The sequence below is a fragment of the Harpegnathos saltator genome, unplaced genomic scaffold (genome assembly GCF_003227715.2).
Source record: "Harpegnathos saltator strain DR-91 unplaced genomic scaffold, Hsal_v8.6 scaffold93, whole genome shotgun sequence".
In the NCBI taxonomy this organism is placed as follows: domain Eukaryota; kingdom Metazoa; phylum Arthropoda; class Insecta; order Hymenoptera; family Formicidae; genus Harpegnathos; species Harpegnathos saltator.
Genome location: NW_020230721.1, coordinates 2,339,666 through 2,367,620, shown reverse-complemented (window position 1 = coordinate 2,367,620; position 27,955 = coordinate 2,339,666). Strand labels below are relative to the sequence as shown.

The 27,955-nt window shown below is 45.1% G+C and overlaps 1 protein-coding gene across 2 annotated transcripts; it reads right to left on the bottom strand.

Moving 5' to 3' along the window:
• Positions 1–8,800: 8,800 nt before the first annotated feature.
• Positions 8,801–26,752, bottom strand: LOC105186024 (uncharacterized). 2 transcript variants are annotated; one of them, XM_025307746.1, is made up of 13 exons: positions 23,304–26,752; positions 22,089–22,243; positions 19,093–19,359; positions 18,773–18,929; positions 17,116–17,504; positions 16,246–16,562; positions 15,929–16,164; positions 15,417–15,590; positions 14,258–14,843; positions 14,090–14,178; positions 13,784–13,863; positions 13,305–13,545; positions 8,801–12,538 (listed from the first exon to the last, which is right to left on the bottom strand). In XM_025307746.1, the coding sequence occupies exons 1-13, from the start codon at positions 24,340–24,342 to the stop codon at positions 10,479–10,481; spliced, it is 5,790 nt and encodes a 1,929-aa protein (XP_025163531.1). In that variant the 5' UTR covers positions 24,343–26,752; the 3' UTR covers positions 8,801–10,478. The 2 variants fall into 2 exon arrangements, with proteins under 2 accessions (XP_025163531.1, XP_025163532.1); XM_025307747.1 differs by having other exon boundaries at positions 17,116–17,444.
• Positions 26,753–27,955: the final 1,203 nt, after the last annotated feature.

The following is a 27,955-nucleotide window of genomic DNA, read 5'->3' as shown; positions in this document are numbered from 1 at the left end:
TTTTCCCACAGTCTCATATTCTAAGCGGAGCCTTTTACAGAGAAAGGATTCCTCTTTCGATCAAGCGATTAAAGTGAACCATTCATCTCAAATCTATTGGATATTATTCTAATTGTTTTCCTCTTATTTCAAGAGAATCTCCTCTTGTATCAATTTTATATTTTTAATCATCATATTTTTATATTTTTAATAGCAATTTGTAATAATTTTTCTCTTATGTGAAGGGGAATGTGTTAATTTGAATGTCGGCTTCTTTTGTTCAGACATGTTCTTCCTCCAAACAACGAAAAAACAACCGTATGTTCATGGATCAGAATATTTGGAACGCTTTTTAAAAAAGGTATGTGTATTGCTCTAACATATAACGAAAATAATTTATCCATATTTGGTCAAATACAGTTTCTAATCAGTTTATTGAATAATATATTCTTTCTTTTAACTATGTTTCATACAGTTGGTTATGAACATATTCGTAGCTATAAAGTCCATAACAAAACTGATTGGAAATTTGTTTGTTATGATGATCTTATTTCATTCGTGCCTATTTATTGTAGAACTGAAGTACATCTATATATATATATATATAATATATTATTTTTCGTTATACATTATAATAATTTTTTTCAAATTAACTAATATAACCAGTAAGAATAAAATACAGCAAATATAAATAATAATTCTCTTAAAAAAAGATTAAATAATCTCTGTGTAAGAGGAAATTTATATTAAAATAATTAAGATTTGCATCATACATATATAACATATAATTCCTCTAACTTTAAGAATAATGTGTTTATAATATTTTCCTCTTAATTTTTAGAGGAATCCTTTTGAGGCCATGTATAAAAGTAAAATCCTCTAGATTTTATGATTCCGCTTGTTCTGAAATTACTTTTTCTGTGTGAACTTGTAATTATTTATGGCTGCAGCTATTCTCTTATTGTTCTAAAAAAAGAGCGAGTATTCTCCAGGACGTCTGTAATTGCTTGGAGAATCGCTCGCGATTTATTTTGGGGGAGAACAACCGTCTCTCTCTCTCTCTCTCCCCCCTCTCTCTCTACAGAGGAGACAATTGTTAATATTGTTATTTTGAGTTTGAGCTGTTGCGTCTTCTTATTGTTTTAAGAAATAATAATTACAGCATGATTACTATCGCTGACATTTTTAGCAGTTACTGCAAAGGTGCTTCTTTCGCTACGCGGTCACCGTTGCAAAATACCGAACACTTGTTTCCCACAGCGCATCCTGCTCTCGTTATCTACGAGGACACGTCGCGATTGCAGCGCGCTGTCGGAGCAGCAGCAGCAACAGCAGCCGCCGTCGGAGAGAAACAGCAAGTACAAAATTCCTCCAGACGGCAGTGCGAGAGGAGAGAACTCGCGGTGGCTGGGTAAATATCGCGGAAGAGTCATAAACCGCCGCGTGTGTTTCCGAGCACAACAATAGCCCACAGAAGTTCCCTTGGCCCTTTCGCATTTAGCGCTATTTGGGGATAGAGCAAACTTCGGCTCCGCCAGGACATCCGGCGAGCATCCTTCTCGGCCGGAGAAACGACGAGAAAAGTAGATCCCAAGTGCTAACTTGTACAGCAACGTCTCGATCTCACCTCGGCTTCAAGCTCGCGCTTCGAGCCGCCGCTCGCTTTATCATCGCCGGTGTAGAGAAAAAAAATGATACTTCTCAACCTTCCTCGTTTTCTGCGAATAAATAAGCGCGTTCGATTCGACCCAGCGCGATACGACAAGCAGACAATCTCGCTTTCCCTTCAACTTCACAAGCACGAAAATCAATCGAAGCGATGCTCAACATGTAACGAGAAGGATAAAAAAGGTTGCCAAGTCAACGTCTCGAGCTAGTGTTAAGATCCCTCGTCGCAGCCATCTTGAACGTTGGCTGAGAGATCTATGCTGAAAATTCCTACTGATTAAATCAGAATAAAAAACACATTCGTGGAACGACACTTGCAATCGATCGAGCACATTTCTCAAATGCTCCGAAAACGTTCCTTTCGCTCCGACGGACGATAGATAATCAACGCGCACGCCATCGCAGGAGAAAAGCGAGCGTTTCATGTTTTTAGGGCGCATTCATATACCTCGGTAGAAAAGCAGAAGACAGTAGAAGCCAAGAGAATGATAGCTCATACAGCACAAAAGTTGCAGCAACATTGTTGCAACGTTACAACAATGTTGTAAGCAACGTTCCAATGTTGCAGCAATATTGCTGCGACTTTTGTGCTGTATGGGAGACAGAATAACTCTCGCAAGGGAGAGACAGACTGTCAGCGTCTACCACTCTCTCTCCCTCTCTCTCTCTCTCTCTCTCTCTCTCTGTGTTCTGTTTTTCTGCCAAGGTGTGAATTCGCCCTTGCAGTCATTCATTGCTTGCTGCCGGAGCGAAAGGAAAGTTTCCGGAGATAATGCGCCCGATCGACCGCGCAAGTGTCATTTAATATGTCTTTGAGTTCAGGACTTTCCGGCAAGCAGGACTTGCTCGCTCCTGACGTCACCGATTAAGAGCCCCGCGAGACGACGGGCTGCGAGTCTTAATCGGTGCGTCCGCAGGACTCGCGCGCGAGTCACGTGTCGCCGCACACCGCACGAGTCCTCGCGCTACCTCCTGAGCGCGTGCAGAAGGTCGGAGGGCGGAGGCGAGGACGGGGGCTGTTTTGGACGAGAGAACGCAAATATTTCCCGAGGCGATTAATCCTGCGAGTCGACTACCACCTTCGCTTTTGTCAGCAGGTTCCGTTCTGACAAAGAGGACTCGGCGGCGGCCGGTGGCTACTCTTCGCGGCCGCATCCGCATGGGAAGGGTTGCGCGCGCGCGCGAGGTTCTCCGAGGCTGGTCGCCGGCGGGGCGCGGCGCGGCGAGGGCAGGAGGGGGCGGGGGGATAAAGGGACAAACGCTGCCGCGTCGTTGTCTGATCTTGGAGATTGCTTTATTTGAGAGACGGTCTAACGCGCGCGCGCGCGCATACGCAGCCGAATACTTCGGTCCTCGGCCACGCTATCCCTCGGAATCAACCACGACGGGGGGGTGAGGGAGGAGGGCCGAGAGGCGAGTGACGCATTATAAGCATCGGGATAATGCAATCTTGCGAGCGGATCGTGCGATAAATGCGATTCGCCCGGCTGAAATTTGTCCCGCCGGCCGTGCGCGCTCGGCAGCCCGCTTACGCACGCACCTGTGCCCTCGTCTTCGTCGTCCCCGTCGGCCCTTATCGTCCGGGCGCCGGGGGATGGTCGGGAACGCTCGTCGGCGCGCACGGTAATTTATGAACGCGGCGCGAGTGAGCGGAATCGCAGGATCTCGCGATGGCGGCGGCCGAAATGCGCGTCAATCGGCAGGGCGCGGCTTCGGCATGTTTAAGCGGCTTTAAGTGTTTAATAACTAGGAATCGATCGTTGATCGACCTCACATTAGAAGCGAGAAGGAGCAGAGTCGTGAGGGAAGTACATGAGAATGATAAGGAAATGTCGACACGAGAATAAAGCGAGTCCGGTCGAGTTCTCTGCTGAGATACCGGAATGGAATCCTGTTGAGTCCTGTCTTATCAGAACTCTTGATAATTTCCGATTGAATTTTCCGACGACTTCAGCCGAATTCTCTCTGCGTCGCTCATATTTCAGCAGACGATTCTTTCATTCGACCAAATATTGTTGTTTTGCAATACGACACGTGAAATCGCAGTGGAGCCGGTCTGTGAAATATTTCTGGGCATTTCCCTTCCGACGAGATCGGTAAATTACTGCAAAATTAACCGGACATTATAATCTATCTTCATAATACCGGTCGGTTATTGGTAGAACGAGAGGAGAGTGTTCGGATTAATTGACGGATCAGCTCGATCGATCGCAAGTGTCACTCGAGCGTTTCGTTTCAACATACTCCGCAAGAATATCCGACGTGTATATTTTCTCGCCTCTGACGTCATCGACGAGAGAGAGTCTTAGATGTTAATTTATGAGACCTACCGTGCGTATCGCGCTATTAAAAGCGGCTTCTCACACAGCGCTGCGCCGCTCCTTGAGCATAACGGCATAACTGTTATCGTCACCGATTGCCATTAATATTTCATCCGCCCATGGCGCCTGCGATTTTAATTGTCTCAACCTGAGGCGCTTCGCCAGAGACACGTGGCGGGATGAAATTCGGCCACGTGGACGAGACACGCGGGGGGAAACGGCGGGCATGTCTACTTATGCACCCGCCGCAGCGGAATTACTTGAAGCGCCGACCGCAACGCACATAAATCAATCGCTCTTCGCCGACGACGTCGTCCGCTGCTATTCGCTCGCGCGACCAGCTCGCGCACGCAGCGTGCCGTCCGGGCCCGCCCGCTCGAATTCGAGAGTCCGCCGCATAATGCATTCGGTCAACCCGTTCGGTAACATCCGGCTCGCTCTCGCAGACGATGTACTTTTATCTCGCAAGACGCAACATGGGCAGATGGATGCACACTGGGAAGCAAAACGGTCTCGACAGTTCTTTTGTCCAGTGACATTGGTAATCCGTGTATTTGTGAATTTGAGAATCACTGCCTAACCAAACTAGGGATGCCGATTTTTTTTCAAACAGGTCGATTTAAAGATCGATTCGAATCACGGAGAAAAAGATCGACCTTTAAAAAATCGGTTTATGAAGAATCGATTTCAGAAAATCAATTTGAATCGGTATGCATGTAGAGTGAAGCACTCATTAAAGTATATTATCTGTCAAATTTCTACACTCTAAAGTAGACCTCGTGTAATTCATATAGTTTAATATGAATTAAAGAAATTAAATTTTAATATGAATTAAAGAAATTAAACGTATGGTATTCTTTTGGTCGTGTTCTGTGTGTGTGTATGTGTGTGGCCACAACAAGATAGAAAAAGATCTTTAAATCTTTATGTTAAGGATTTAATTAGTTTGATTAAATGTCAAGCAAGGGTTTTTAAACGTTATTAAATAAGAAATCATGTTTACTATTAAATGCATACATATGTGTATAAAATGTATACTATTATATGGAGTGACTCGGATTGGTTCGCGCGTTTCATTCCGCTGAAAATTCTCGCCCATGAAACATCGGTCTAAAGGCAATATAATGTGCATTGTGCAACCATTGAGTGAGTTCAAATGTTACAATTAAAGAAGTAAAAAAAAAACTATATTACCAGTAGAAACTGAAAAAATCGTGTTGGCGATTTTCAGAATTTACAGATCGATCCTTGAATCAATTCAGTTCGCGAAAATCGATTTGAAATCGATCTTTTAGACGCCGATTAGTCGATCTTCGATTAAATCGATTTAAAATCAGCATCCCTAAACCAAACTGCGCAAATCGAAAGATCGCGGGTCTTTCCCTTGCGCAAGGGATTCTCAAATTTTACAACTGGACTAGTTACTAATGTTTGTAAAAAGAAAACTCGGAACCGTTTTGCTTCCCAGTGTATCACTGCCTACAACGTGTGTAACAACAATGGCTGCATTTAGCAGAGAAAGCTGCTTTGCAACTTGTAAAATTCGTAAATCTCACTGTGTGGTGCACGCTCTTGGATTCAGTTAAATTTAAAAGCATAGCTATGCTTTTTAGTTTCACGAATTTTAGAGCAGTTGTAAAGCAGCTTCTTTTGCTGAATGCAACATCGCGATGAATAACGCAGCGAAGTAATAAATAAATATCAAGCTAGCACCCGCAATGTAGATTTGCGATCGTGTTGTGATCGAAGATAATAGAAAACAAAATTTTCCACAAGTTCGAAGGATTAATCATTTCTGTGAGTGAGAGAGTGAGATCGGCGTGACGGCTCCTTCAGACGTTCAAGAAGAACTCGCTGTTTTCTTCCGAGTGGCCCAACTTTCTATGAGAATTCGAGAGAAGAGTGACGGATTTTTAGCGCTGGTTTAATAATAATGGCAATAGCATAGCGGCAAGAGAAATATACAGTCTGTTCAACAAGAAAGTGTGGGTGATTCTATTTTTGTAGAAAATCATAGTAACACCATCTACCTTATACCGTTTGAATCTTGAAACTAACTTCTTTTGCGCAGTGTACATAAAAAAGTTGCGTTGAGTAGTCGTTAAAAGTAAACATTGTTTTTAAAAATAAATGTAAAATATTTGAAGCGTTAGGAGGCGGTGTTTCTCACCGCCATTCTAAAGGACCAAAATTAACAATCGCGGCAACTGCTAGAGCAATTAAAAAGTCAGAGGCTTTCGTAAAAAAGTGAGTAAATAGATTCAAAACCGCTGGAAATGTTGACGATCTGCTAGAAAGAAGGGGGCTGTCTCATGCAACGACTCTGAAAGAGGACAAAACGATCTTGTGTTTCTTTCAGACGAATCCCAGTCTTACCCTACGTTAGGCCCAGATAAAACTCCGCCGAAAAGTTCAACATATCTCGCTTAATATCATCAGAAGCTGCCTGCATGAAAATGATGTGGCATCATCACACTTCAGTTCACCACGAAAAACTCGAAAATGGCTATGGTGGATAACTATGGTGGATTGGCCGGCATTCTCTCCAGACGCAAATCCCATCGAAAATGTATGATACTTAGGAAGGACATACCTTAGGATGAAACTTAAAGGAAAGCGTGCTTTTACTTTTGAGCAGCTGTGCATAAAAATAAAAACAATATGGCGTTCTTTATATCTTCAGAATACGCCAAAAATCTGGTCGAAAATATGCAAAAACAGTGCCAAGCAATAATTGATAATGGAAGCGACTGGATCAAATGTTAGATAATTGCGCATCACTAAAAATCTTCTATTTTTGTTTGAAAAAAAACAACTTGGCTTTATCTTTTATTCTTTTGAGATTATCGCCCACACTTTCTTGCTGAACAGACTGTATTACGCGATTATCGCGATAGCAGCGCGGCAACGCGCAACGACACGTCGCTCTCTTTCTCGCGCATCGCGGACCCGCCAAGGTGGTCCGACGGAAGTCGATCGAGGGTATTGTCTAAGAAGAAAGGAAAACAGATCCGGAGCGATCTTTCGCACACGGGGCGCAGGATCGCGCGCCGCGCGATCCCACGACACAATATCGCCTGGATGTTACGTGCCTGCCTGCGTGCGTGCGTGCGTGCTCCCGCGAACGCTTCCGGATTATAGACGCAGGTAGACGGACAGCTCGATCCTGGAGAAGGCAACGAGCAACACGACCGCCCATTGTGAACGCCCGTCGATGCTCCTGCGCTCGCGCGGCTCAAATCGTAAATCGACGCGGTATCCTGTACCTGCGCCCGCTCGCACCCTCGGATAACCTCGCGGCCCACAATAACCTGCGGCTTTTTAATCCCCCTTTCTCGTGGATTACTCCTGCGACGACGAAGGACGCATGAAGGATATATGAGTTTTCAAGGAAGTCAACTCCGCGATTACCTCGACGAGCGCTGGCTTCTCCAAAAAGCGATCGTTGCACGGAAAAAACTTTTGTCCGGTTTTATATGGATATATATTTATTATAATATATAAAAATGTATAATATGTAGATATATAAGTTAAGGCACTATTCTAACAGGATATTCTTGACAATAAATGAAGTAAAAAAATCTAATATCACTTTCTCCTCCGACAAATAGTTATTGAGATATCGTAAGCCAAATATCGAAAAAATTATCAAATTTTCTTTAAATATCTCAGAAAATACTAGGCAAATAAAAAAATGTTTCAGACAAAAGCTGTTCAAATTATATGGTAGAAAAAGATGATATAATGAAAAATGGGAATTTTCATCTAAAAAATTCAAGATAATCTAGATGACGCTCTTCAAGATCATACTATAACTTTAAAAAAGACTTTATAACTTCTACATTTAACATTTTCTTCTATTTTGAACATTTTTAAAGTTATTCAAGTGGCCCGTTTTAAGCGCTTCACCCTGTATATAATAATATATATATATATATATATATACACACGCTTATTATCTCCGATACAAATTTTCTTCGTGCAGCGATCGCTTTGTATGCATTGCAACAATTAATTAATAGTTTGCCCGGACATTCTTTTAATTACAGGATATGAAAATTTGTGTCATATATGTGAAATAATTTCTCATACTACCTTTACAAATGTCTTAAATTGAATAACATGAATATATTCCCGCAGATTCATAAAAATCGAGCAAATATCATTTCCGATTCGAAAGCACCTCGGGATAAATTTCCGAGCGTTTCGAAATTTTCTACCGAAAATCTCATCAAAATCAAAATTTTAAAACGCACGCCGTGTCTCGCGTTCTCCTTTATTCTCGCAACACACGAATACCAAATTATCAACATCTCCCAGAGAAAAAAAAAAATCACCCCCGCGTGCGTCCGCGGCGTAGGCGTCGGGGCAAATTAAAACTCAGCCGAACGTAAGAGCGAACTTGCGTTTCCCCGGCGTCCCGGGGGACGTCGGTTCGCCGGAGATCAACATCCTTCCCATGGCACTCTCGTCGTCAATCGACGTTGCGCCGCGTACAATGTGCCGCGCTGGAAAACGAGTCATCGGCGACGACGCCGCTGCCGGTCGAGCGGTTTGTTTGCACGATCGTTTCGATGCCGAATGAAATCCGCTTAATGCGATCGACCGACGGTTCGACGATCCTCTCCCCCCTCCCCATCCTCTGTTCCGCGCCCTCAGCGGGCTTCCGCCGACCCGGAGCACAGCGAAGGGTCGGCTGAAGGAGCGGCCTCTCGAGCGGCTCACGCAAGCGGGCTGAGAAAGGGGTGAAAGAGAAAAAGAGAGAGAAAGAGTGTGAGAGAGAGGGAGAGAGAGAGAAAGAGAGAGAGAGAGAGAGAGAGAGAAAGGGAGTCCTGGCGACTTTGGGGAGGCACGCGCGACACGCGCCCGTCTGCGTCTCGCTCCCCCCGTGGCCACTCGAGACCGCCCCGGGGACATTAATCCCGTTTAATCAAACACCGGCCGGAGCGCGGTAACCCTCGTCATTATGTTTGCTATTCGTTGCGCGGGCCCGGAGCGCAACGTCGTGTTTGCGTGGGCATTGTTGGGGAAAGCGGGACTCGCGGAGTAATTGATCGGCGCCGCTTCCTCTCGGCGCGGGATATTCCGCTTGCGACCGCTCGGTCCCGCGTCGCAGCGCGCCGGAACTCGAGGCGAGGTCGCGCGTTGCGTTCGCTTCGTTACTTGCTGCGACTTTATTTGAATCTCATTACCTTGTCACAATGATCCGTTACATGGTGAGTAGCAAAAGTATCTTGTTATCTACCAGCCTGAGATGGCTTTAGCCGCGCGAGAAGCTGCGCGTCTAAAGATTCGCAGATTCTTGTTAAGGAGGGAATTATAATACATGCGCAGCAGGTTTTCAAGGCTATTTTTGTGAATTTTTTTAACGGAAACGGTGGGATCAATGGAGCTGAAATTTTCACAGTGTATTCATTAATGTCCAAAGTATAAAATAAATTGGTTACTATTTGTATGGAAAGTACACATAAAACTTTAAACGCGTTTATCTGGAAATAGCATTTTCTTAAACGTGTCTGTCGACACGATTACGCAAAAACTACTGAACCGAATAACTTGAAATTTTTACACAATATACAGTAGACATGTAGTTTTTCGCCCCTATCTCGAACATAGTTGTATTTTATTTTATTCATTTTTTTAAACATAATTACGAGTTGAAAAAAGTTTCATTTTTTAATTATTTTTCCAAACTTGACTTCACTGCCTTCATTTTGATACGGGCTGTAATAACAATTGTATATTTAAAAAATCTTTCTCACTTTTTGGTTTCAGAATAGTGAGAGGCCCGGAATTAGGTCGACAGCAAACATAGAGTTTGCAAACGGGTGACTGCATTTTTATCTATAATTACAAATTGGATCGGTTATTGTGATTCAATAAAATTTATTTTATACATTGAAGATTAATGAATACACTGTGAAAATTTCAAGTCCATTGAGCTTACCGTTTCTGTTGAAAAAATTCGTAAAAGTAGCTCTGAAAACGGCCTTTCGCATGTATAATAATTCCCCCCTTAATAAAGAAAGTGTCAGTATTACGATTGATGACACAATTACGCTCGACGTCGATGCACAATTATGAAATTAATTTCTCCCCTTGTTAACGCAGTTATGTAGCATATATAATGTTTTGATGCAACAACTTAATACATTGTACTTTATCATAGTGTATCAAGTTCATATCAATATATGTATAATTTAAATTAACATATCAATATGTACTGGTACAATAACAATATTATATATATATATCATTACATACAATAAAACATACAGAGATATCATAATATATAATAACAATAATATTTAGTATCATCATGCACGTTATTATAGTATAGTAATTTAAATCGACGTATACGCGTGAATTTATCCACAAACGAATTTCATAATTGTGCATCGGGAAGTTAAGCAGCCGCGCAGCTAAGCGACCGAGGTGAATTCGCAGAGACGAGTATAAAAATCCACAGACAGCAAAGATTACGCGAACGATTGTTCGTGCGAAAAATCCTCATTCGTCGATCGCCCCGGAAGCCTCGTCGGCGCCCTTGCCCTTGTCGTCCGCGTCGCTCGCAAGGCCGCCGCTTCGACCTTCGGAGCCGCCTCGCACGTTAATGAGCAGGCTCTGTCTGCACAGGGTCGAGATGGTGCTCATGTTGCCGCCGTCGGCGTTCTTGGCGCGGATCAGCCGCGAGAGCTTCAGTTTGCCGACGATTTTCGCCAACGGGCCGGACGAGTCGCGGCGCTTCGCGATGGTCCTCGGCAAGGACTCGCAGCCGCGATCGGCCGCGACCAGCCGGCCGAACGTGTCGGGGTCGACGTTGATCATACCAGCGCTGGCGGACTTCACCAGGTCCGCTCGTACGGCGACTTCGCGGTCCTCCTCACGCGCGCAGCCTTGGTCCCCGCTCGAGCAAGCGGGCTCGTCCTGCGCAGTCGTCCTTACCGTCGAGCTGCCCGCGTCTCCAGTCTCTTCGGGCCTCGAGGTGGACTCCGCGAGCTGGATGTCGCCCGGTTTCGACATTTCCGTGCAGGACGATGATGTCTGACTCGCCGACCTTCGCCCCCAAGGATCGCTCTCGCGACCACCCGTCTCCGTCGGTTCCATCATCGAGCGGCAGAAGGGCCCGCCTCGGCGCGACAGGAAGCTCTCCTTGGCGCGTCGTATCCTCGAGGAACGCGATTCCGAGCTGCTGCTCGCCGAGGTCTCCGTACTGGTAGCTCGCCCTTCCCTCCTCGCCGCGGCGTCCGAAAGTATCCTGAGTTTGTGCATCAAATCTGACGGTACGGCATCGTTCTTCGCGTGATTCTCGTCCTGCCGCCTCGCCTTGTCCTGCCCGTGGCCGCTTGCCGCCTCGTCTGCCCTCTCTTCATCCTGCCCTGCGCTGCCGACTTCGGTTCGCCTCTCTTCGTTCTGCACTCGCTCGCATTTGACCTTGTCCCGCTGCTCTCCTTCGTCCTGCCTTCGGCCGCGCTTGCTCTCGTCCTGCATCCGACGAGTACTTCGATCCTGCTGGACCACAGTGGCTCTCGGCCGGTCCGACTGCTCCAAAGCGCACGGGGAGGTCGTTCCCGTGAAGGGCCTCGCGTTCACCGGAACGTTGGCCGACTTCGTGGCTGACTGATGAGCCGCCGCTTGATTGATCTCAGCTGGCTCTTCGTTAGTCAGCTGGTCGTTGGGCTTTTTGTCGTCCTCACTCGCCCGGTCGTCGCTGATGAACCCGCCGCAACGAGAGTCACTCACCTGTACCGTTACCGCATCGTCCGTCTTGCCGGCCGAACTTCTTCTGGACTCAGCTCCGCTGAAGGCTTCGTTATCCTTCGAGCTAAAGCGCAGCGGCCACGGCAAGGACAACGACACAGGGCGCAACAGGGCGTCCTGCCGGCACAGTTTCGGCGAGGCCGACCTCGACTTGCTCTTGGACTTGGAACGCAGGAGCCGCTCGTCCACGGAGCTGTCGCTCTCCTTCCTCGAAGATGGCCGGTCTTCCGACCGGCGGAACGGCCCGAAGATCATGCGCTTGGTCTTCACGAACATATTCCTGGGCGAGGAGCTGTCCTTCTTGCCGCACGTCACCTGCTGCTCCTCGTTAGTCCTCGCCTCGGTCTCATCGGCCGCCGTCGCGCTCTCCGCCGGGCGAGGCCTCTCGGCGCTCGCCGTCGGCACGACTACCTTGTTCAACGTCTCCTCGTTGATGAGGATTCTCTCGAGACGACGTGCCTCGCTGTTTCGTGAGACGGTTATCGGCACGGTGCGAATCGTCGAGTCGGTCAAGAGGCTCGTCGGCGTCCCCGAGAAACTTGCTGTCTCCGCGCCTCGTAGCCTCGATAATGAAAGATTCTCTCTCGCACGGTTACTTGCATCGTCGCGAGGAGTCTCGCGGCAGCCAACTGGCTCGTACAAGAAACGGCTATCAAGCGTATCGCTGCACGCGTCTGTTCTAAACGTGAGGATCTCGTAGTGTCGGTCGACGTCGGCCTGCAGCTCGGGCAAACGGTAATTCTCGTAACGTGCTGAGCTCTCGCTTTCGGTATCAGCGTCGTGACATTCCGGCGTGCTTTTGTCATCGCCTGCGAAAATGGAATTTAACAATGCACGAAGTGTAATTAGATCAAACAGAGAGTTGACACAACAAAATGTGGTTAAAATGTTATAAAGTTATATTATATTTAAAATTTTAATATTTTTAAATTTATTTAAATTATTATATTAAATTATATACAATTAAATGAATCTATTAAATTAATTATTAAACATATATATATATATTATAATATATATAATAAATAAATATATATATATATATATTAAATAAATTTTAATACTTGTGTATGCATTTACATGAGAACATGTATCTCTTTATTAATTTTGTTATTATCCACGGAGAAAAATACAACAAAGCAAAGAATATAAATGGATAAAATAAAGAGAAATATAGCGAAGTTATTATCGAGTTTTGATAATATATTTATATGGCAATATATATTTTTTATTAAATAAGGAAAGTATCCCAAAATTACGTTATTTTTCTCTGCGATGGTATTTTGCTATATCTTGTTATGTGTTTATTATATTATATTTATTTTTAACACCATCTTACCCACAATTAAATTGAATAAATTCGAGAACAAATACAACAAAGCAAAGAATATAAACGGACAAAATAAAGAGAGATATAACGAAGTTCTCATCGAGTTTTAATAATATATGACAATACATATTTTTTTATTAAATAAAGAAAATATCTCAAAATTATGTTATTTTTCTCTGTTATGATATTTTGCCATACCTTGTTATGTATTTATTATTTTATATTTGTTTTTAACATCAACTTACCCACGATTAAATTGAATAAATTCGAGGGGGCCTCCCTGGAATTGCGACAATTTGGCGGCGATGGCATCGTTGCTAATCGATAAGCACGAGGACCTGCAGTGGACATCGTTTCCTTAGATTTCGCTGCGTCCTCTGAGTCTCGGTGGTCCTCCACATCGCTCTTCCGCTCGTCATTCGATTTATCTGTTGGATCCTCGATCTTCTCCGCCTCGTTCATCCTCTCACACGTGCGCGGCGAGTCCTGGTTGTACCGACAGGACGCTAATTTCAATTGCGCTACGATAAAACTTACTTTTCCAAAAAGTTTGAGCCTGAACTGTGACTCGAGTATCTTAGAGATCTCAAAGACGGAAGGATATCTCCGTACAGAAATAATCTGCTTCCTTATCGAGCGCGACAAATATCAGAGTTGAATACAAGGCGTCACGTCAAGTCCGGATTACACGAAACGGAATTGAATTGATTTATATTAGATGTACCGTTAATTTCTCCGCGCTCCAGGCCGACGACGTGGCTCCGAGATTCTCCGCGAGCGGTGCAGGCTCAGTATCGTCAGCTTCTGCAACGAAATACCGAGCACAATTGGGGAGAGTATTCGCCATTGACTCCCCTCGTATGGTTTAAAGGATATCACGAAAAATTAGTAAGAATCTTTCAAGGTCTCTTCAAAGAAACAAAAGATGACTGCAAACGGTGAAAAAAAAAATTAGCTTTGATGAAGTAATTAGCTGCGGCGGGATAATCAGCTTTGGTAATTGATGGAGATCGATGCATGCTTAACGAACTTGGCTGGCTGGCGGAAAGCTCCTGCTGCTTGGTGGCGTTCCTGCCGGCGTCGCCTTCGTCGGTCGGCGATTCGGGTACCGTCGAGTCTCTGAAACGCGGTGCATCAGCGTCAATTTGAGCCGTTCGTGATGAGTTCGTGGGGAAGCGAGTCGGCTCCCTCGAGTTACCTATTCGCTTCGTTGGCGTATCTCTGAAAAATCTCGCCCGACTCGTCCCAAGCGTCTCGATTCCAGCCGATCGGCCGGTCGAATTTCACGGAGTCGTCGTCCGGGACGACCGAGCAGCCCGTCTTCTCGGTCCACCCCGCGGCGGTGGTGGCCGCGTCCTCCGTGTCGTGTCCTTTGCGCCACGGTCCCCAGCTCGGTTTCTCCTCGGCCAGGGACGTCGTCCTCTCGCGCCAGACCTCGCGCACCGGGAAGTGCTCCGGGCTCGAGCTGTTCTCGCTCGAGCGAGCCTCCTGACCGCCGACCCACGTCCTGCCGTTCCAGCCTCCGCAATCGTCATCGTCGTCTTCGGCTTCGACCAGGAACACGGGCGACGGCTCGTGGCTGGAAGTCACCGTGCCGAGGGGGACCGCAATGCTGGTGGTTTCGCTCGCTGCCACGGAGTAAACTGGCGTCTGATGAGGCTGCACCCTCTCCAGCGGACTGGCGGTCTCCTCGATGACGTCCTCGATGTCCACGATCATCGCCTCAGGCTCGGAGTCCTCCACCGCGGTGTCCTCCGAGTGATCCTTGATGCTCTGCGGATTGTCTGTGGGAAATACAAGATATGATTAATAAATGATATGATTAATAATTGAGACATAATCAAATTACATATATATATATATATAATAATAATAAATAATTATGAATATATTGTTATTCATTATTATTTATATTTTATTAATCATTATTATTTAATTTAATCATTTATTATATAAAGAAGACTATTTCTTTCTTCTCTTTTTCTTTTTCATTATTTCTATATTTGTTCGAATTTGTCATATCATTATTGCAGAGCGATATTTATAGTCAGTTTCTATATTTGAGATCGTCTTCAGTTCGTCCTCGGATGCCGTATACGGATATTTTTTGTTTGGCTACAATCTCGTTCGGCCGCAAAGCGCTTGAAAATTATTATATTAATAGCTCAAGATGATATTAAGCACAACATCTGGCTATGAATGCGTCCACAGTCTCGGGGAGGTATACAGTCGTTTCTAAGAATAAGACAACGACTATGAGCAATAGTGAGAAATAGTGACGGGGAATAAAAGTGTGTGAAACTATTGGGATCGTAGAAGATATTGCGAAGAGTTATTTCTGGCTATGACGCGCTTACTAGAAGTCGGTAGGGCATCCATTCGGTTGTCGTCTTCGAGCTTGTCCGTGGAGATCAGAGAGTGCAGACTCGTGGAGCGACGGAGTGTGTACGACTCGTCGCGAAGGCTGCCTTCGAAGACGCTGCCGTCGGACTTGGATCTCTTCAGGTTCCAGTGAAGTGCGCGAGTCTTACCTATGATTTGTACGTGTCGCGACATTTAATTTAATAACATTGAGAAGCGATGTCCTCTTCAGGCTACCGCAATATCCTTCAGTTGACGTTTCTTTTATTCTCACGCATTTTTCTCTTTCTTTGCTGTCCAGTTAATTACTTTCCAAATGAAATATATATTTCTACAAAATATTACTCAATATATATATACGTATAATTTACAGTGACACCTTTCTCCAAGCAATCTAATTATCAATTTTCGATAATAGTTTATTAAATTATACTTACGTTTCTAGAGGGTTCGTTTTAATTAGGCCAACCAACACTTGACCGAAGTAATCAAAGTCAGTTATTCTTACCGGTCGCACTCGGTGACTCCGTCAACGTAGCCTCGTCCGAGTCCTGCGCGAACGGCGTGTAACCTGGACCCAGCAGCCGGAACGTGGAGGACCTCGGTGATATTCCGCGGTACTTCTCCCAGTCGTACAACTTCCTCGTGAACTCCCTCGATATGCCCTCGAAGCGATACGAGCCGACGGAGGTGCGGATCAGCACCTCGTTGCCGCAGCTTACGCCCCGGGACGCAGCCGTGAACCTTGAAGCAGCCGTCGAACAGCTTAATAACCAGACAGATCATAACGCTCGTGTTGTCTTCACGTCGTCTCGACTGTCGTACCTCGAGTCGCCGTCGAAGCAATCGTTCAGCTGCTTCGCGTCGCTCTCCCGACGCTCCTTCCTGCTCCTCTGGCCGAAAAGCAACAGCAACTTCTCCAGAGCGAGGAATTCCGTCTCGTCGATGACGTCGGACGCGACGCGACTCGTCGCCGCCCTCGGCCTCTCGCTGCTCCTGCATGCGGCCTCGCTCATCCTTCTCCATGCCTCCATCCTCTTGACGAAGTCCTCGCAGAGGTGCTGCTTCCCGTCGCTGGCGAAGCTCCCCGCGCTGCCGATACTCGCGCAGCTCCCGCGTGAACTGACGGAGCTCTGTTTTGTCTGTCGCGCAGAAGAAGATTACATCGCGAGCCATCGCGAGACAACGAGAATCGACGCGGTGACTGGCGCGATGAGGCAAGGACGAGATGAAGAATTTCTTCTTCGGAAGAGATGAGCATCTAAACTTTCTATTTCTTCTTATCCTATTTTTCATTTCTTTTTATTCTATTCTTTATTTCCTCTTATTTCGTATTTTATTTCTTCTTATTTGTTAAAAGCAACTGTGAATCGAAAGGAGGAAGATCAACCAAGTGAGCGTTTTTCTTAGCGGCAGAATGATATTCCTCTCTCCGCGTGTCATTTTACCGACAGTCTCTTTCTCCCTCTCTCTTACTCAAGAACTTGACAATTTGCGACATTTTCTTCTCACCCCCACAGCGCCCTGAATCTATCAGTCATAAAAAAACTCGACCCTCCCTTTCGCCATCGTCATCGCGTCGATTATATTACGAAGAGGACTCTTGCGTTTGAGCCGTTAGCTTTCCCTCCCCCCCCCCGCCGCCTCTCCCTCGAAAACTGCGGCTTTCCGCGACCGCTCGCAGGATCAACGTACGCCGTGACACCTGGGCTCAGGTTTCGACGAGGAGCGCCAGAGCTGCCAATCGGTCAGCCGTCGGCGGCTGACGCGCTGCTGTTCGATGCTCGCGCCCGATCGCCGACCTTTCTTCGCCCGCTTCCAGTCCTGCAGCTTCTTCCTGAATTCGGGCGCCAGCCGCTCCTCGTGCAGCGGCAGCCCGTCGCGGACGTTCCGCGCGGCGAGGACGCGCGGCGGGTTGCCCTTCAGCCGCTCCCATTCCAGCAGCTTCCGGTAGAACTCAGCGCCGAATTTCTCCCGCAGCGCCTGGTAGTCCCTGAGCGCTTCCGCCCGGCAGTGCTTGGTACCTGCAACGGTTTTACCGAGATCCTCGACGCTTTCGCTACAGCTGCGAGCTCGGCGCGTATCTGCGTTTACAACGAAGACATTTTATGCGAGTGCGGCGGCGCACAGTGTTGTGGAAATACAGGAAAGGAGATGTCCGAAAAGGTCTACAGCATTCAATTTTCACCCGATTGGGACGATTTTCTTTTTTAAATGAAGGTGAGAAGATTACCTACAATTCTACCGAGCGATATTTGCGATATCAGGAATCCTAACCAAATCCTTAATCGAAAATATCGCTCGATAGAATTGTAGGTAATCTTCATTAAAAAAAAAAAAGAAATCGTCCCAATCGGTTGAAAATTGAATGCCGTAGACCTTTTTGAACATCAATTTCTTATATCACAACACTGTGCGGCGGCGAGACGAGAAGCAGGCGGAAGAAGGGAAGGGAGGGACAGCCGAAGCCGATTGACGGTGCTTTTTTTTTTTTATTAAAGTGGCTTATTAAGGACTTATTAAGTCTTATTAAGGCAAGTTAAGGATAAGTTTATTAGTTATGGCTATGGATGGTAGGTCGCTTTGAAAAAGCGTCTCTTCTCGGGGGAGCTTCGAGCCGAAGAAGCTTGTGTGAACGTGGCAGACCTCTCAAGTATATTGTTGCATCTTGGACGTGTTAATAATAAACATGTTTCATGATTTTGTATATGGCGGTAAGGGAAATGTACTTTTTACACGGAGAAAAATGTTGGATTGAATGTTGACCGGAAATCGTAACAATTCGGATTGAATTCTGACAACTTGGAAGCAGAATTTTATAATCGTCCATACTTCGTTCGTATTCAGCTCAATATGTTTCTCCGTGCAGGAGTCAGGAGTGTCTCTAACGGTAACATCGCATGAAATTTTAATTTCCCAGTTGTTATATTCAACGTACGTCACACATCGCGCTCACATTGATGAGTTGAAAATTGTAACATTGACGCAATGTTGCTGTTACTTGAACAGAAGCGTAGAAACATCCCATACAACACATAAGTTGGAAAAACGTTGCTGCAATGTTGCAACAATGTTGCAGCAACGTTACAGAAATATTGCTGCAACTTCTGTGCCATATGGGACAAGAGATAAGATAAGGATAAGACCGTCCAGTAGCCAGAATTCATGTGTACATTTTGGCAAATATTAAGATGGAAGAATACTGGGCGTTTTATCTTATTTTTTATCTTTTTATGGTTAATACGATAAAACGTGTGCGCAGGTGCGAAGGATTCGTGATCCTTGCTCAGGATCGACGAAATATTACAGGGCTCTAGCGAAGTACGTACGTAAATCCTTATCGAACACTCACCATCGCTGGCGAACGATTGCGCGGCGAATACTCTGACCGGGCTCGGGGGGACGCTGAAGGTGGCGTTCGTCAGGAAAGCACGCCTGACCTTGTTCCATTTCGAGTCTTGCCGCTGAATCTTCGGCGCTGGAGTGGTCGCTTCCTCGATCGTCGAATACTGGAACGGGATGTCACAGTCTACGTCACTCGGACGAGGCCGAAAGTCGAGCGTCGCGCGGACGCGCGACGCAACTTTGCCGATCTCGTCTTATCTATCTATCTCATCGGATCCTTTACGGATAAAACATAAATACAATATGCCAAAGTTTGCTTCGCCGAACCTGCCGCTTGAACTCCCGCGAGCTCAAAATATCCGGGCGCGCTTTGGGACGTTGGGGCGAACTTCCGCCGGAGTCCTGCGCGCTCGACGGCAGGGGGGACATCGACTCCGGGGAGGACAAGCTTCTGACCTCCTCCTCGTTCGGCGGTATCGTGATCGTCAGGGTCGGCGGCGGCCTCCTCGGCGGCGCTTCCGGGTCCTTGGCGACTCGCGCCGACGAGGCCGCGTCGGGTGTGACGCGAATCAGCGGCTTGGCAGCGCGACTCGCCTGTCGTGAGAAAGAGATAGCGAGATAGCGCTGTGACTTCCTTCTCTCGTCTCTACCCTCGTTCCCTACTCTTCTCCCTTTTCCTCTCCCTTTCTCGCGTTCGCGACTCGCGCTCGGAATGGGGCAGCGTCCGTTAATGGGCGCGGTCGTGCGCGGCACGCGCCTTGCCGCTGGATATTTTTAAGCCGGCACTTGTACACTCGCCGTCTCGTTCGGGAGGAATTTCGCACGCGGCGCTTTTATCGACGACGTTAGAACGCTAACCGCCCGCCATCGAGGCCGATCGAGGCGTCGTTTCGCAAGACGCGCGAATTTCTGAGTTTTATTAGCATCTGCATGCGCGGCGAGGACCAATCGACGCACTGCGGGACGTTTGGCCTGAAAAGCTGGCCAAAAGTCAATTTTCTTAAAATCATTCCTGCTCTACATGACTGACTTGGACTATCTTAGATAGTTGAATATCTGTGGAATGATGGGCCGCTTTGCTTTTGTTCGTTCGCGATAATATGAAGCGGTTTGGTTAGTCGGAATTTGGACGTTATTCGTATTGCACGCATCAATTCTCAGCGCTTTATAACATACGACCTTCGATCAGAATTTTAAGGTTCTTAAAAGTGGCGACGCGAGATTTTTCGTAGATTGTTTCGAGAAAGGTACAAAGAAACGTTTTAGACTATGTTTATTACAATTGAATTGTTATTCACATAGATATACGATTTTGAAAATAATATTCAATAATGTATCTTTTTGCGTTCTCGATGTCAAACTCGAAGGATTTAGTTATACTTCAGGGTTTATCTCTGTTACGTTTCTTGGATGAAATGAAAGAGTAATCTTTCCGGATAAAATATATGAAAGAATTAGCCGCGGAAAACCGCGGGTGTAGTTTTAGCAATTACTTTTGTTTCCCCAAACATAAATTAGATTTTGTCCAAAGGTTATTTAGATATGAAGTTTCCTTTTGTTCCTTTTTGTTTCCATGTAATATGGACATAATCAACAGACTTCTATTAAGCTGTGACTCGTTACTGACAAATATGAGACCCGTACTAAGAAAGAAATCTAAACCATTTTTAAAGGAAACATTATACAGGGTCTGCCAAAAGCTCCGGGATGGCTAATTATTTCAAAAAATAATGATTGTTTAAAATAATGCTTGAAACAAAAGTTGTAGGGCTTAAAAAAAGCTATCAGATATTGATAATTGTTTGACCTTGGAATGACCTTGAGAAATGTTATCAAGGTCGACAAAAATCTTAAGTGGAAACTCCAATTTTTTATTACACCCTCTTTTTCCACTAATTAATTTCAACAACTTTTGCCTGAAACATTTTTTTTACATTGCCTAATATTTTTGAGATATTTAAGGATAACTTGGTAACTTTTTTAATATTTAACTTATGATATCTCGCTAACTGTTTGTCGGAATAAAAAAACGGTACTAGACTTTTCTATTCTATTTGATCTCAAGAATATATTGGTACAATAATGCTCTATTTTTGTTAATTTATCGATCTTTCGAAATTTCAAAATCATCAAATTAACAAAAGTCAGGGCGCTATTGTAACAATATATTCTCGCGACCAAATAGAATAGAAAAATCTAGTACCATTCTTTTATCCCGACAAACAGTTAGCGAGATATCGTAAGTTAAATATTAAAAAAGTTACCAAGTTATCCTTAAATATCTCAAAAAATATTAGGCAAATAAAAAAATGTTTCAGATAAAAGTTGTTCAAATTAATTGGTGGAAAAAGACGATGTATTAAAAAATTGGAATTTTCATTTAAGATTTTTATGTCGACCTTGACAACGTTTCTCAAGGTTATTCCAAGGTCAAACAATTATCAATATCTGATAGCTTTTTTTAAGCCCTACAACTTTTGTTTCAAGCATTGTTTTAAACAATCATTATTTTTTGAAATAATTAGCCATCCCGGAACTTTTGGCAGACCCTGTATATGCTTCTCGCACTGATCCCACACCAAGAAGAGGAGATATTTCAATAGATGACAATGATGTTGATTCTGAGGATAAAATACACTCATTAAATGAAGAAATTTGGAGTTTGTCTAATTGAATACTTATTGATGTGCAATATTATGCTTTCTTAATTATTAAAATATTTTTACATATATATTTGGACTTTATTTCATGAAAAACTTATACGAAATCTTTATAATGATCATATATATATAATCAATAGCACATCTTAAACAGAAATTCAAAAAATAATTTTGGCCAACTTTTTGGTACAATATTCCACTGTGCAACGTCGCGCCGATGCGAGCGCAAGTCTTTCACTCAAAAAACATAATTTATTCGTAAAATAATTTTTCCCATAGTCTCATATTCTAAGCGAAGCCTTTTACAGAGAAAGGATTCCTCTTTCGATAAAGCGATTAAAGTGAAGCATTCATCGGAAATTTATTAGATATTATTTCAACTGTTTTCCTCTTATTTCAAGAGGGTTTCCTCTTGCATCAATTAATTTTCCTCTTATATCAAGAGGAATATGTTGATCTGGATGTCGGCTTTTTTCCTTCAGTCATGCTCTACCTTCAGACATGAACGAAAAAATATACTCATGGGTCGGGTCAGCTCGATTGCAGTTTCCTCGTGAGGAATTATAGAATTGTTGCTCGTTACATGCGATGATCGGTTTTGTCTTTCTTTCTTTTCTTTTTCAGCGGTATGAATCGTCGGTGCGTTAATGGAAGAGACGTTACCTCGTTGGGGAGTTCGATGGAATCGGTGTTCTCCGTGACGGAAACATCGCGATCGAACGATCGACCGTGTCGCTCCGCATCCTCTCTCTTCTTATCTTCTCTCGACGATTGTGGCGATTGCCGGTCCGGATAGTTTATGATATTCTTCCGCGGTTCTGAAAAATATATGTGAGGTTAGGTACGAGATATCGTTTCGGTGTTGCTCTGTTCGTAGAATAATATTCAACTCGCTCATCTCTCTTCGAAGCTTTTTGAAACGTTGTATTTAAACAAGATTTCCGAGTGTGAATATATTTGAGTATCTGAATATTCGGACGATATTAATGGCATGGAATTTTCTTGCATTTAATACAATTAATTTTATTATTCTATCAAAAGTTATATGCTCTCAAGAATTTCCAATCCCTGAATAGAGTTTGAAAATCAGAATTTTTGAAATCAAAGTTATTATTCAAAGTTTCGAGCTTTAATTTCAAACGTCGAATTATTATTATTATTATTATTTATTGGATATATAGATGTACAGTTTATATATTGTCAAATGAAAATATTTCTCAGTAATTTTGTACCGAATTACATCAATTTATTCTTATTAAGTAACGAGTATTCTGCTAAATTCATTCTCATTATTATATCATTCCTATAATATCACTTTTATCAAAGAATGTCGATCATTCGTAAAATAACAAAGGCTTTGAGCTTTCAAATATCTTCCGTTCTTTTTCTCATCAGAATATCAATCATTCCTATTCAAACAAACTTAATTTTATTTTTTATCAAGACATCAATTATTTCTATTGAAACAAAATGAATTTTATTTTTCATTAAAATATCAATCATTTTTTTTCAAACAAAATTAAATTTATTTTTCATGAGAATATCAATCATTCCTATTCAAGCAAACTTGACTTTATTTCTCTCTCTCTCTCTCTCTCTCTCTCTCTCTCTCTCTCTCTCTTTCTCTCTTTCATAAAAATACTAATTCCTATTAAAATAAAATTAATTTTATTTTTCATCAATACCAATTATACCTATTGAAACAAAAATAATTTTATTTCTCATCAAAATATCAATCATTCCTATTGAAACAAAATTAATTTTATATCATCAGAATATCAATTGTTCCTATTCAAGTAAAATGAATAAGAGGTCGAGAGAGCTTTTTAACCATCGTTGCCCAGACGGATAATAAAAAACCGTTACACACGTCCTCACCGTCAAACACCTCCTCATTGGAGGACGAGGCGGGTGACACTCTGCCGATCGGCGTGGACGGGCTGGAAAGCTCGCTGGTGCAGGCTGACAAGGCCGAGCCGCTCCAGCTGCCGGCGGTGATGTCCGGGATCCTCAGGTACCTCGAGGTGGGCGTCGACGGCATCGCCGTGCCCGATTCCGCGATCTCCGCAAGATCGTTCGTGCAGGCTCGCTCCCATTTGAAGGCCGCCTTCACCCTGGTCCACTTGCTGACCTTGGGAGCGCCATTGCGGAGCACGTTTCTCGCGGTTGTCTTGTCTGCGTCGGCGGCGCGGTCGACCACGCTGGCTGCGCCCATCAGGGTCTGCTCGGCGAGCGCAAGTGAGCGGCTTCGTTGCCTCGACGACGGCGACCTCACGCTGGTGCGCTCGCTCCTCCTCTGTGCCGGCGGCTCGCGGCAGTTGGACAGCATCGCGTCCAACAAGGACTCGGCGAAGCCGGTGTCCTCGTCAAAGAAGTCGCCGAGCAGCTCTTCGTCGTTCGCCAAGGCCACCTCCAGCCGGCGATCGGCGTTCCTCAGCGCCTTCGCGCGCTCCAGGCCGCGCACGCGGCGGAAGTACTTGGAGCTGCGGTTACGCAGCTCCAGGATCTGCTCCGTCAGCGCGCACAACCGGTCCAAGTGCTCGAAGGCCTCCTCGGCGAAAGGTCCAGCCGCGACGCCCATCGCCGAGGTAGCCGAGTTCGGTGTGTCGTAGTCGAACGAGTGGCCCTCCACCGGAGACGCAGCCAGCTCGTTCAGGTAGGCCACCAGGTCTTCTTCCTCTTCCTCTTCGTCGAGCCTGCCGCTGCCACCACGACATCCACTCACTCCGCGCTCCCGAGCGAACCGCGGGCATTGCGGATCCGGCAGAGGCGGCGGGGTCGGCAGTCGAGGATCCTCCAGCTTGTCCTTGACCTTGGGAGCGCGTTGGTCTCGTGGACGACAGGGCGCGCGGTCTGGCTTCCGCTCGACGTCGGACACGCCGCACTCTTCGGCCTGATGTGCGTTATCTTCCGCCATTGGCTTTTCTGGCTGTGGTTGGAGGTGCGACGTGAGATTCAAATACTCTGCTCGGTGTAGCGGCTGGTGTTTAACAGAGGACAGTTATAGCGGGTCTCATGGTGCCATCCTTTTCATGCGCGAGGTTTTAATATCCTGTACTCGCGGCGCAGATGAAACTCGAGTAACCGCGGAACGGTGTTCCTGTCTCGTTAGATGATCATTGAATTTGTTCGCCGATTTATTTACGACGTATGAAACTCATAAAACTCCGATTCTTGCTCCTGTCACTTTTACTTTGTCCCTCGAAGAGGTGGCCGAAAAAACGTGAGCGGAATTTTGATTTAGAGAATGTTGCTGTTTCGTTGGATCATCTCTATTTATCGGTTCATCTGCGACGTATAAAATTCGGATAACTCAAGTTCCGATGAGAACTTCAGGAATTGGGTATGTTGGATGTGTTTGGGACACCTTCTGTCTTCGCTTTGTTCCTTTAGGAAGTGGCCAAAGAACCGGGATTTCGTTATTGACAATGTTCCCGTTTTGTCAGGTTATTATTTGTAATCATTATTTATAATTATTATTTATAATGTATAAAAATTAGGAAACTCGGATTCCAGAGAGAATCTTCAGGGTATATTTTTACTTCCCGCCTTTGCTTTGTTTCTCGGAGAGGTAGTTAAAGAAACATGAGTGAAATTTTGACTTGAAATTGTTCCATTGTTTTGTCAGATAATCATTATTTTTTTATCACTATTTATTTGCGACATACAAAAATCGGTAAATTTGGATTCCGGAAAGAATTCCCAAAAATTGGCTGTTTTTGCTCCTCTTACCTTTGCTTTGTCCTATGGAGGGATGATCAAAGAAACATGAGTGAAATTTTAACTTGTTGGAGTTCCAGTTTTGTCAGATAATAATTATCTTTTTTTATCATGATTTATTTGCGACGTACAAAAATCAGAAAGCTCGAGTTCCGGAGAGAATCTTCAACGATTCGGTATTTTTGCTCTCCGCCTTTATTGTGTTCTTTGGAAGGACGGTCAAGGAAATGTGAACGGAATTTTAATTAATTAGAGGTCGTTTCAGTTTTAGATAACGATTGTTCCCATTTAACGCGATTTATTCGCGACGTATAAAAGTCGAAAGATTCGGATTCTAGACAGGATTTTCAGAGGTTGGATATTTTTGGTATCCTTGAGGGAAAAAAGATACCTTCGTCTTTACTTTGTTCCTTGACGTTGAAGGAATCGTGTCTCGACAATGACAGACTGTCAACAATTGCCTTTGTTCCTTGCCGATTTATTTACGACAAGATCGTTAAGCCACAAGCCTGTTCGCTCGGCGAAATATCGCCGCATATCATTTTACGCGCCGCGCGCGTTAATCTCGAACGTGCCTGAGAATCCCTCTCCGTTCCTATCTCCGTTCCATAACCGCGACCGTTCGTCGGATTCGCTTCTGCAAACGCCGCAGCGCTTCGGCGAATGCAAATGCAACGTTCTAAAAATTGACCGTAAAGTGGAGTGTTGATTCGTCCCATAAACATCCGATCGCATAAACATCAAGGAAAATGCGCTCAGGCGAATGCGAATCAGCGTGGGCCTCCGACCCGCGGTTTCGCTCCTCGGCACGAGAACCGGAAAATCGCTGAATTAATTCCCCCCCGCAATCATCCTCCCCCGTCGATTTTGCTCATCGGTCTTTTCGTCGAGTGCGCGATTTGGCGCTCGATTGTCGCGTCGAGTTCTACCGAAGCTTCTCCACCCGACGAGACAGCATTCGTCGCAGCAGCGTCGAATTGGCCGCTCCTTTCGATCTGCGCAAATCAGGACCTTCTGCAATCGGGTGTCTCCGTTTCGCGAGGCCCGATTCCTTTATCATGATCCGTCCAAATTCGCCCACCTCGCTTTATTTGGACACGGAGTGTCCACGAGTGACGCGTGGGCCCATTATTGTTAATCGCCACTGTAAACATCCACTCGTCGCGTGTCACAGATTTCTTGTTTTTTGCAGACTGCGTCTGTTCACACATACACACACACACACACACACATGCATACACACACAGACACTAACGATACCACAGCACTAGAGAACGGTCTTCGGCGGAGCGTTTCCGCGACTGCGGTCACGATTACATCCTTCCGATCTTTCGGGACAACAATTCCCTGCTCGATCTGCGCACCCGATCGTGCCGGTCTTGCGCATTGCGAGGCTCTCCTTCAGGTCGCCGCGATCGGTCGTCACGGTAGTCTCCGGAGCGACGAAAATCCGCCCATGCGACCCCGAGAGGTCGCCGCGCGCGAGAAGCTCGTCGTCGTCGTCGGACGCCGCGCGTTTCGAGACTTCGGCGATTGCGCCCGATTATTTTCGGTGACGAGCATTTGTGCCGTTCGTATTTACGACGGACGCGAACCGCGTGTCTGCACGAGGGCCTCCCGCGTGTGCGTGTGTGTGTGTGTGTGTGCGCGCGCGCGCGTACGCGAGACGCGCGAGTTGCAAAGGCGTCGCGACGCCGCCGAGCGAGAGTCTGCGCGAGCGACCGAGCGAGCGTTCTTCCTGTTCCCGTCGAAAATAGACGGCGGCGGGAAGACGCGTCCGTTCGGCCCTTATTTATAAGCGGCGCGGAATGATTAGGCGCGGGGCGATACGCCGCGCGAGACATCGACGCCACAGGATCGAGGCGGCGGAGAGATTTCTTCAGGGGCCGCCGATCGATCGGATGCAATATTGCCCAGCGCTGGGCAATATTGCCGGCGATCGGCGCGACCAGTTCCCACCGGAGCGCTCGAGGGTTTTTGGAAACATTTTGGCGGAGATTTTGGCTCGTTCGCTGCTTCCCTTACAGTTCTCCCTTCGACGTGTCCGCTGAGAACGTAAAATGTTCGCAAAGTTGCAAACGTTTGAAAGAAAAAGATGAGAGGCAAATTTGGGTGATATTTTTGAGAGATTGTCTGTAAAAAGGTCATCTTTTCTTTCTCAAGCGTTCGGTAGTTTTAGTGCCGTGAGAAGTACAAGAATAATCGGACCGATCGATTGAATTAACTCTTTAACGCCTGACTTTTTTATAAGCGTTTTAAGAATAAAATTTGAGTCTTTTTGAACTGAGACTATAAGTAGTGATAACCAAAAAAAGAAATATCGGAATTTTATATTGGTTTTTTTATCGTTCGTTTTTTGTTTAATAAATATGGACTTGGTTTCGAAAAGCATGTATGAAATGAACAACCTACACAGAGAAAAATGAAGGATAATCTATGCGACATAACTCTGATAATCAGCCTGACATTTTTGAGTTGAAACTTTACTATATTTGTGAGTGAAGTTTATCATTCAGAGCGTCAAGCTTACTATTTCAGAAGAATATCTTATAGATCACCATTTAGATAATCAATCGTCCCTTCATTTTTCGCCGCATAAAAAACTGTAGGTCATCAGGTTTCACGAAATAAGTTGATTTCTTGATTTCCGTGTCCACCATATTGGATTCGCCATTTTGAATTTATGTATTCTTTTAATTTCACATTTTGCATCTGAGAAAGCTCCCAAATGTATAAAATTATAACAGATACCAATCTATTCATTTATAGTGCACTTCTAGATGTCAATAACAATGCTAACTATGCCTGCT

What these genes read in the sequence shown, in the direction of transcription:
- LOC105186024 (XM_025307746.1), bottom strand. Translation starts at nt 24,342, where the DNA reads ATGGCGGAAGATAACGCACATCAGGCCGAAGAGTGCGGCGTGTCCGAC. An exon ending in TACGCCAACGAAGCGAATAG is followed by an intron (nt 14,179 to 14,257) that starts GTAACTCGAGGG and finishes ACCGCGTTTCAG; the next exon opens with AGACTCGACGGTACCCGAAT. An exon ending in GCTTTCCGCCAGCCAGCCAA is followed by an intron (nt 13,864 to 14,089) that starts GTTCGTTAAGCA and finishes ATTTCGTTGCAG; the next exon opens with AAGCTGACGATACTGAGCCT.